This window comes from Hyperoodon ampullatus (assembly GCF_949752795.1).
Source record: "Hyperoodon ampullatus genome assembly, chromosome: 6".
NCBI classification, from domain to species: Eukaryota; Metazoa; Chordata; class Mammalia; order Artiodactyla; family Ziphiidae; genus Hyperoodon; species Hyperoodon ampullatus.
The window spans coordinates 53982415-53993523 of record NC_136919.1 but is presented as its reverse complement, the minus strand read 5'-3'; the positions used below and the strand labels follow the sequence as shown (position 1 = coordinate 53993523).

General features: G+C 36.4%; 1 protein-coding gene across 1 annotated transcript; it reads left to right on the top strand.

Moving 5' to 3' along the window:
- Nucleotides 1-320: 320 nt before the first annotated feature.
- LOC307054948 (homologous-pairing protein 2 homolog) lies at nucleotides 321-1004 on the top strand (the record flags this gene model as incomplete). Its single annotated transcript, XM_079706831.1, has 1 exon — nucleotides 321-1004. The coding sequence occupies exon 1, from the start codon at nucleotides 351-353 to the stop codon at nucleotides 1002-1004; it is 654 nt and encodes a 217-aa protein (XP_079562957.1). The 5' UTR covers nucleotides 321-350.
- Between the last annotated feature and the right edge of the window lie 10105 nt (nucleotides 1005-11109).

Below are 11109 nucleotides of genomic sequence, written 5' to 3'. Positions count from 1 at the left end.
TCCATTGTCTGTAATATGAATTACAAAAACTTTCTCATTTTGTTATCTTTATAACTATTTGTGTGAAGGTTTTTTTTTTTGTCATATAGATTTTATTTTTAAAAATTAGGTCCAAATGGAAATAAAAACAAAAATTAAAAAATGGAACCTCATGAAACTTAAAAGCTTTTGCACAGCAAAGGAGACCATAAACAAGGCGAAAAGACAACCCTCAGAATGGGAGAAAATATTTGCAAACGAAGCAACTGACAAAGGAATAATCTCCAAAATATAGAAGCAGCTCATGCAGCTTAATATCAAAAAAACAAACAAGAACTTCCAGCTTTCGGAGTTTGGTGGCAGTAAAGGACATGAGTAAAGGCCGGGCGGAAGCCGTGGCGGGAGCCTCCGGGATCCTGCTGAGGTACCTACAGGAGCAGAACCGGCCCTACAGCGCCCAGGACGTGTTCGGGAACCTGCAGCGGGAACACAGACTGGGCAAGGCGGTGGTGGTGAAGGCGCTGGACCAGCTGGCCCAACAAGGCAAGACCAAAGAGAAGATGTACGGCAAGCAGAAGATATACTTTGCTGACCAGGAACAATTTGACATGATCAATGATGCTGACCTCCAAGTCCTGGATGCCAAAATCGTGGCCCTCACTGCTAAGGTGCAGAGCTTGCAGCAGAGCTGCCGCCACATGGAGGCTGAGCTGAAGGAGTTAACTAGTGCCCTGACCACACCGGAGATGCAGAAAGAGATCCAGAAGGTAAAGAAGGAATGTGCTGGCTACACAGAGATACTGAAGAACATCAAAGTGGCCACCAACCACGTGACTCCAGAAGAGAAAGAGCAGGTGTACAGAGAGAGGCAGAGGTACTGCAAGGAGTGGAGGAAGCGCAAGAGGATGGCAACAGAGCTGTCTGATGTAATCCTTGAGGGATACCCCAAGAGCAAGAAGCAGTTTTTTGAGGAAGTTGGGATAGAGACAGATGAAGATTACAACCTCAAGCTCCCAGATCCCTGAGGCCCTCCGGCAGGCCTGGAAATAGAGATGTCCTGGACTGGCTGCCTTGTTTAGGTCAGCTTTTTTGTTGTTCCTGCTGCTGTCCACTTTTGAGCACACACCAAAGTACTGGGTGGAGCACTGGTGGCCCGGAGAGGATGGTTTCACTCATTTCATCATCCACGTTTTGACTGCCTGAACTTAACAGTTAGTTAGATGGGGAATAATGCAAAAGGAAAACATTTGGCAATATTTATTGTAATATAATTTGATATAAAAATATTTAATTTCCTCTGGATAATCAAACCTCCCAGATATCAAGCCTGAGGAAGGCAAAAGAGAGCTTGGGGGACAAGGGCAGAGAGAGGCTACTATGCACAGCATTCAAGGAGCCAAGGGCCTCACCCAGGACTCTCCACTCCAGGAGACCTGTAGAAAATCTTCTCTACCCACCTTCACCCCACCCCAAGTCCTGGGAGAAATGCAGGCAGCACTGAGATGGTAGAGATCCAGATACACTTGACAGAAAGCCTGGGAGTGGTCTTAAGGCCAATTTTCCAAAATTGTAACTTTAGCAAAATTGCATTGTTGGTGTTTAGAAAAATTAACAAATTTAATATGTAAAAAAAACAACCCAATCCAAAAATGGGCAGAAGACCTAAATAGACATTTCTGCAAAGAAGATATACAGATTGCCAACAAACGCATGAAAGGATGCTCAACATCACTAATCATTAGAGAAATGCAAATCAAAACTGCAATGAGGTATCACCTCACCAGTCAGAATGGCCATCATCAAAAAATCTACAAACAATAAATGCTGGAGAGGGTGTGGAGAAAAGGGAACCCTCTTGCACTGTTGGTGGGAATGTAAATTGATACAGCCACTATGGAGAACAGTATGGAGGTTCCTTAAAAAACTACAAATAGAACTACCATATGACCCAGCAATCCCACTACTGGGCGTATACCCTGAGGAAACCATAATTCAAAAAGAGTCATGTACCACAATGTTCATTGCAGCCCTATTTACAGTAGTCAGGACATGGAAACAACCTAAATGTCCATTGACAGATGAATGGGTAAAGAAGATGTGGCACATATATACAATGGAATATTACTCAGCCATAAAAAGAAATGAAATTGAGTTATTTGTAGTGAGGTGGATGGATCTAGAGACTGTCATACAGAGTGAAGTAAGTCAGAAAGAGAAAAACAAATACCATATGCTAACACATATATACGGAACCTAAAAAAAAAAACTAGTTCTGAAGAACCTAGGGGCAGGACAGGAATAAAGACATAGATGTAGAGAATGGACTTGAGGACACAGGGAGGGGGAAGGGTAAGCTGGGACGAAGTGAGAGAGTGGCATGGACATATATACACTCCCAAATGTAAAATAGATAGCTAGTGGGAAGCAGCTGCATAGCAGAGGGAGATCAACTCGGTGCTTTGTGTCCACCTAGAGGGGTGGGATAGGGAGAGTGGGAGGGAGATGCAAGAAGGAGGAGATATGGGGGTATATGTACACATATAGCTGCTTCACTTTGTAATACAGCAGAAACTAACACACCATTGTAAAGCAATTATACTCCAATAAAGATATTTAAAAAAATTAAGTCCAATTTATCCATCTTTTCTACTTTCTCTGTTTTGTCATACTTAGAAAAGCTTCCAAACCTGGGTTATGAAAGTTTTTTCCCATATTTTCTTCAGAACTCGTTTCATTTTTCATTTAAGTATTAATACTTTGAAATGTTTACTGGAATAAGGTATGGGGTATGGATGCAATTATTTTTTTCCCAAATAGCTATTCAGCTTTACAACATCATTTATGGAATAATGTCATTGCCTCATCTTTATCTTATACTAAATATTTGTATGCATGTGTATTTATTTCTTGACTTCTACTTGTTTTCAAGTTCTATTTTTTTTCAAGAGAGTACCATGGTTTAAGAATAATGTCGTTGTAGTATGTATTTTAAAATATGGCTAGTGAAATCTCATCTCTTTGTTCCCAGAATATTGCCTAAAAGTGAACTCAAGAGTTGGTGTTTTGCTGGAAATATCACACGTAAATCTATCATCCTTTATTCTAACGACTTCAGCAGTTTCTTTGTTTTGGTTTATAATATAGATTTTGCCATCTTGTAATGTGCCATTTGAAATGATATTTAGTCAAGCCTGTGATGCAAGTGGTCTTATTAGCAAACTGGAATGCAGCTGGATTTCAAGCAGAAGGAAAAGTCGGGGATAGGCGACTTCCTTATGTAAAACTAGTTGTAAACATAAGGATGCAGGTTCAGAACAAGGAATTTAGGAAAAACATATATTTTTGTTCTTTATCTTTTGCTAAGACAACTTTTCAGTGTCTCTTTGAATTGAGAAATATTGCCTTTTTCTCAATAAGGAAAGCCTAGTGGTTGTGCCATCTTAGACTTTTGAAATAAGATGCATGTAGGGGTGTGTGTAATGCCACGTACTTAAAATCGATCATTCCAAATAATACAGTAGCTCAAAAATCGATTCCACTGGATAAAGAACCAACCTTTATGACTCTTCCCTTCAGATTTAAGAAATAACTCCAATCTACTTGAATATAATATTAATTTACAATATGTCAACACCTTCAGCCCATTGCTAATTTTAGCAGTACTTATGTATCTTCTTTGAGAATGTTGTAATTGCAGCTAGAAGAAGATATCTCCAAAAAGTAACTATAGTTCTCTAATTCAACGTATGTTTTCAGCCTTCATTTTATATGATTCACCATGACTTAAGAATTCATCTTAAGGCAATGCAAACTATAGAAAACATGTATACACATAATTTTTATTATTGCCATACTACTTAACCAAATTAGAACAACTGAAATGTTCCCATTTAGGGGGGAATGATTATGTAACTTATGGTATTTACAGGTATGGCATATTTATCTTAAAATAACATTTACAAAGAGGTTTTCAGGACATAGGATAAGGTCAACGATTAAAGGTTAAGTGGTAAAAAATAGGGATATAGAAGGTAGTATCAGTTATTAACATTATAATTGTTAAAATGATACTAGTGATACTCTGTGTGTTGGGATTATGGGCTGTCAGTATTTTTAGCTCTAATTTTTGTGCTTTTTTCTAAATTTTTTTTTACAATGAATATAAGATGCAATACCTTTCACCCCTCCTTTTTCTGTTGAGAACACTAATGTTCTACTCTCTTAGCAAATTTCAATGATATAATACAGTGTTATCATCTGTGATTACGATGTCATACATTAGATCCTCAGACCTTATTCATCTTATAACTGAAAGTTGGTAATCTTTTACCAACCTCTCCCTATTTTCCCAAAACCCAGTTCTTAGCAACCACATTTCTGTTCTCTGTTTCTGTGAGTACACTTTTTTTTTTTTTTTAAGATTCCACATATAAGTGATACCATGCAGTATTTGTCTTTTTTTGCTTGACTGACTTATTTCACTTAGCATAATGCTTTCCAGGTTCATCCATGTTGTCACAGATGATAGAATTTTCTTCTTTTTCAAAGCTGAATGGTATTCTATTTTGTGTATTTACCACATTTTCTTGATCCATTCATCCACTGACAAAAACTTAGGTTGTTTGCATACCTTGACTATTGTGAATAGTGCTGCATTGAATATGGGAGTACATATATCTCTTCAACATAACAGTTTGTTTCCCTTAAATGTATCCCCAGAAGTGGAATTGTTGGATCACATGGCAGTTCTAGTTTTAATTTTTTGAGGAACTGCCATACTGTTTTCCATAGTGGCTGTACCAGTTACATTCCCAGCAACAAGGCACTAGGGTTCCCTTTTTCCACATTCCCACCAGCATTTATCCCTTGTCTTTTTGATGATTGCTGTTCTAACAGGCATAAGATCATACCTCACGGTTGTTTTGATTTGTATTTTCCTGATGATTAGTGATGTTGTGCATCCTTTTATGTCCTGTTGACCATTTGTATGTCTTCTTTGGAAAAATGTCTATTCAGGTCCTCTGTCCATTTTCTAATTGTATTATTATTGTCGTTGTTTTTGCTATTAATTTGTATGAGTTGCTTATATATTTTAGTTACTAACCTCTTATTAGATATATTGTTTGGAAATATTTTCTCCCATTCTATAGGTTTCCTTTTGATTTTGTTGTTGGTTTCCTTTGCTGAGCAAAAGCTTTTTAGTTTGATGTATTCCCACCTGTTTATTTTTGCTTTTGTTGCCTTTGCTTTTGGTGTCATGTCCAAAAAATTGTTGCCCAGGCCAATGTCAAGGAGCATTTACTCTATTTTCTTCTAGGAGTTTTATGGTTTTAGGTCTTACATTTAATTCTTTAATCCATTTCCAGTTAATTTTTTGTGAGTGATGTAAGAGAGAGGTCGAATTTCATTCTTTTGCATGTGAATATCCAGTTTTCCCAATGCTGTTACCTGGGATAAATCATATTTTTTCATGCTGTATAATTCTTTTATACCTTGTTGGATTTGATTTTTCTAATGTTTTGTTGATTTCTGTATCTGTGTTCATGAGAGTTATTGATCTGTAGTTTTTTTTTTTGTTCTTTCTGGTAATGTCTTTACCTGTTTTTGGTTTTAGGGTGATGCTGTCCTCACAGAATGGGTAAAGAAGCTGCTGTTACTAAATTCTTAATCTCACTCTTTGTTTCACCTCCTGTGTACAGTGCTGTGACACCACCCTGATACAGTTCTTTCACTATCAAGATAACATTTTTTAAGGCTTTGCATTTAGCAAATTTTACTGAAGACTTGGCATCCAAGAAGGGGATTAATTTGCAATGCAGCACAGCACAGCATATAATTCGAGTTTATTTTAGACATCCTTTCTCTTAAATACCCCTTTGCCACTTCAAATAATGTGAACTCACTAATTGTTCCACTTCATCTATCCCTATACTTTAGCTGTACTTCAGGACTCTACCTTCTTGTCTCTCCTTAGCTCTCTTTTTAAAAAATCACCTGGTTTTATAATGTAAACAATTCAATTTTCTTCAGTAAGTTCTGGACCTATGTTTGTGTATGAACCAGGGTAGGTTGATATCAGCTGTTTAGTAAAATAAACATTTAATATTTATGTCAGAGTTAGCTGTGGGCCCACAGGGAGGCTCTTCTCCATGCAGTCACTCAGGGCACCAGGCTCCTTTTATGCGGTGACTCTACCATTTGCTTGCACAGAGGAGAGAAAGAACTAGAAGGGTAGCCCAAGAGATTTTAGGGCCAGGCATGGGAGTATTATTTATCACTTCCTCCCACATTCTGTTGTTCAGAACTCATTTACATGTTCCCACCTAATTGCAAAATGCTATCTGGCTATGTGCTCCAGAGAAAATAAAATGTTCTTTGATGAACATATAGAATTCTTTTGTCACACTTAAAAGAAAAGATTAGGTTGATATGTAAGTAGAAGTCTAATCTGGGTCTCCATTCCTTTAACAGCATTTTAATGAGAATTTCTTTGTTTTACATGAGCTCACTGTCCTAAGGAGGACTTCTTGTCTGATACAATAATCCCAAATCCCTTAGAAAGAAGAGGCTCCCATCAATATTGTTTATTTGTTTCATTGTCTGTTTATTTAAGTGTCTTTTAAAAAAAAATAAATTTATTTACTTATTTATTTTTAGCTGAGTTGGGTCTTTGTTGCTGCATGCGTGCTTTCTCTGGTTGTGGTGAGTGGGGCCTACTCTTCGCTGCAGTGTGTAGGCTTCTCATTGTGGTGGTTCTCTTGTTGTGGAGCACAGGCTCTAGGCATGCAGCCTTCAGTAGTTGTGGCGCATGGGCTTAGTTGCTCCACGGCATGTGGGATCTTCCCAGACCAGGGCTCGAACCCATGTCCCTTGCATTGGCAGGCGTAGTCTTAACCACTGTGCCACCAGGGAAGCCCTATTTAAGTGTCTTAAACTCCCCTTTTTATTGCTCTATACTTAGCCTAGTTCATGCAATATGCATATACAATTTGGTACCTTCACATTCTTCACTAATAATACCTGATGGATTTTTTTTCTTATGGATTGGTGCTATCTACTGGACTCTGAAATGATACCAGCTGCATTTAGTTCTGTTTTTAACTAATGGGCTCATTGTTAATATCTCATGAGCTTTTTGACTGTAGCTGAAAGCCTGCCTGTCCCTACATTTTGTTAAAGCCCACTTTCCTTCATTGTGCCCTAAGTATTCCCCAGTCACCTTTTTCAGTTTGTCAGTTGCTTTCTTTATTTTTATTTCTCATCTGTTTCCAAGTTATTCCCTTTAGCTACCTTGATTTCTTGCTCCTTTGTTTTTTTTAAACTCTGATTGCTCCCCGTGTTCCCATAATCAACTAGGTGGTTTTTCACTGCTTATATATTCAGTCCGCCAAAGTGAAAGGAATTAAAGTGTATTTCAGTTACTTCTATTTGCTTTCCATTCCCTGACCTTCCCATTAATTTCAGTCTACCACTGTGTTTTATACATTATAGCTGTATTTGGTACAATTCTGTTTTTCAGAATTTTAATAAGTAAATCAGTTTGACTTTGAGTTCACTTTTTATGTACCAATTTGTGATACTACTTATCAAGCATTTTTGGGATCAACGGATGATATGCTAATAAAGATTGTTTAAACTGAGCTCAGGAAAGGTTTTCTGTGGACGTGGTATGGGTTGAAGAGATTATAATTCCAATTATCTAAAAGAAGCAATTAGACATTTTGTTAATATTTGGATTTTTAGAATAAAAATAGCTCTTAATTGTAGCCATTTTAATGCATACATCAGTTAAGAATCTGGCTAATAGCCTGCTGCTTTTGTGGTGAGATTGTCCCTTTTTTTAAACTAATGGGTTGAATATAATGGGTGTGTTTAGTAGAGTTACCAATACAACAAAATGATTCAAACTAAGGTTTTTTAAAAAATCTTTTTTGGTGGTGGTGATCATTTTATGAGGGGTAATTTCTTTTAATGATAGGATAAAGAACTGTTTCTTGCCCAGTGAGTTTATGGAGGAGCTAACACTTTTGTTTCCTTAATAGTGGTAGCTATGTGGTTTATTGGCACTCTTCCCTTTCCCCAGTTTTCTAGGCTCCACCCCCCTACCACAGGGATGAGCTATGAGTACATCAGGCAAGGCCAATGAATATGACCATTTTGATTGGTTTAGAGATGGATGTGTGACCCAAGCATGGCCAATGAGAGCTCCACCAAAAGTGTTTGCAGGAACTTTAAGGAAAAAGTACTTTCTGCCCCTTAGTCGCTAGGATGTAAGTTGGAGTCCCTGGGAGCTCTTGTTGCCATCACATGGAGAGAGCTCTGCCTAAGGATAAAACAGAATGAGGAAAGCAGAACTTAGGGAGAGAGAGAGAGAGGGAGAGAGAGAGAGAAAGGGGTCGGGGGGAGAGAGAGAGAATACTTCTTGATGGCATTTTTGACACTCTAGATCGAATTGTGTTTGAAGTCAGTCACCTCTTAGATGTCTCAGGAATGTAAGTCATTAAGTTACCTTTTAACTTAAGTTAGTTTTGATTGTGTTTCTTTCACTGACAACTAAAAGTGTAATAACAAATCACTGACCATCTAGAATTAGTTTATAAATATAATGTCACCAAATCAGAATATTCATTTTAGGAGGGTAAGGAAGACCCTTAACTACATTGTTGACCATTCTATCTCTATCGTATATTATATCACAGTAACTGGCACAGAGACATGCTTAATAGATATTTATGGAATGAATAAATGATTCATCTAATTAATTTAATAATTTAGTTCAAGTTGTTGAACTATTTTGTCCAGGTCTTATCTTAGGAAATAGTAAGATGATAAAAGGAATAAAAGAGACAGAGACTCTCTCCTTTATTTTCTGAGTTTGTGCAGGCAGTGAGGTATTACAATAACTTAAGGCAGACTAAGAGAAGGGGCCAAAGGGAGTGAAAGTTGTATGTTAAAGAGTAGCTAAGTCATCAACAGGCTCTCGAGTTAGACTACTTGGATTTGAATCCATGCTCTATACTTGTTAACTGAATAAATTTGGGTATATTACTTAAACTCAGTTTTCTTATCTGTAAAATGGGGGTAATATTTGTATATCCTTTATAGATCTGTCATGAGGATAAATCAAGATGTTCTATTTAAAATATAAGGCTGGATACTATAAAACTCTTATAGGAAAACATAGGCAGAACACTCTTTGACATAAATCACAACAAGATCTTTTTGATCTACCTCCTAGAGTAATGAAAATAAAACCTAAAATAAACAAATGGGATCTAATTAAACTTGAAAGCTTTTGCATAGCAAAGGAAACCATAAACAAAACAAAAAGACAACCCTCAGAATGGGAGAAAATATTTGCAAACTAAGCAGCCAACAAGGGATTAGTCTCCAAAATATACAAACAGCTCATGCAGCTCAACATCAACAAAACAAATAACCCAATCGAAAAATGGGTGGAAGATCTAGACATTTATCTAGAGAAGACATACAGATGGCAAAAAAGCACATGAAAAGTTGCTCAACATCACTAATTATTAGAGAAATGCAAGACAAAACTACAATGAGGTATCACCTCACACTGGTCGGAATGGCCATCATCAAAAATCTACAAACAGTAAATGCTGGAGAGGGGGTGGAGAAAAGGAAACCCTCCTATGCTGTTGATGGGAATGTAAATTGGTACAACCACTATGGAGAACACTCTGGAGGTTCCTTAAAAAACTAAAAATAGAACTACCATATGACCCAGCAATCCCACTACTGGCCATATACCCTGAGGAAACCATGATTCAAAAAGATATATGCACCCCAATGTTCATTGCAGCACTATGTACAATAGCCAGGACATGGAAGCAACCTAAATGTCCATCAACAGAGGAATGGATAAAGAAGATGTGGTATGTGTGTATATATATATATATATATATATATATATATATATATATATATATATATATATATAAAATGTAATATTGCTCAGCCATAAAAAAGAAAAAATAATGCCATTCGTAGCAACATGGATGGACCTAGAGATTGTCATACTGGGTGATGTAAGACACATAAAGACAAATATCATATGATATCGCTTATATGTGGAATCTAAAAAAAAGAGTACAAATGAACTTATTTACAAAACAGAAGCAGAGTCATGGATATAGAAAACAAACTTATGGTTTACCAGGGGATAATAAGTGGGGGTGGGTGGGTAAATAAATTGGGAGATTGGGATTGACATATACATGCTACTATTGAATATATATCAAATAGATAACTACTAAGAATCTGCTGCACAGGGAACTCTACTCTATACTCTGTAATGACCTATATGGGAAAAGAATCTAAAAAAAAAGGAGTGGATATATGTATATGTGTAACTGATTCACTTTGCTGTACACCTGAAACTAACACAACATTGTAAATCAACTATACTCCAATAAAAATTTAAAAAAAGAAAAAGCAAATTGAAAAAATAAAATGATTAAAATACCTAGGATATATTAAGTACTCAGTAATTTTTAGCTCTTTTTGTTTCAGTAAGCAGAGATGGCTGGTACAGGATTTAAATATGGAAGAAGATAAAACTGGAAATGAAGTCACCCTTGGGAAGCTGAATATTTATTATACTGCAAGTAAGTATCAGCCATTAACAAAACTCTGCATACAGAGTTTGTAATACAAAATGATCCAGCAAAATCTTACTTTAGTGTTATGTTAGATTTGTGATCTTCTAATCTTACTTTAATGTTAGGTTAGATTTATACAGTGGTAGATTTATTTTAGAGAAGATGAGTTAAGATATGCATCCTTGGTAAATGGGAGAAAAAAGGGACCTCTATATTATATTTTTAAGAATTTTAATAGGAAACCATTTAGCATTTTAAACTCAGTGATAACAATGTCAAATTTTTACTGGATATTCTGTAAGAGGAGAGAAAAAAAGATTTTCAAAAATAAGTATGTTTGTCTGCTATAAGGTAGATAAGCAGAAGATTAAGTATTACATGTTAGATAACCTTCCAGATTCATTAACATACGATGCTTAAAGCTCATAAAATTTGATGAAATTTTGTCAAGTCTCATTCAGAAATAAATGTCCTCCTATGTCATGAAATGCTTTTTATAATTACG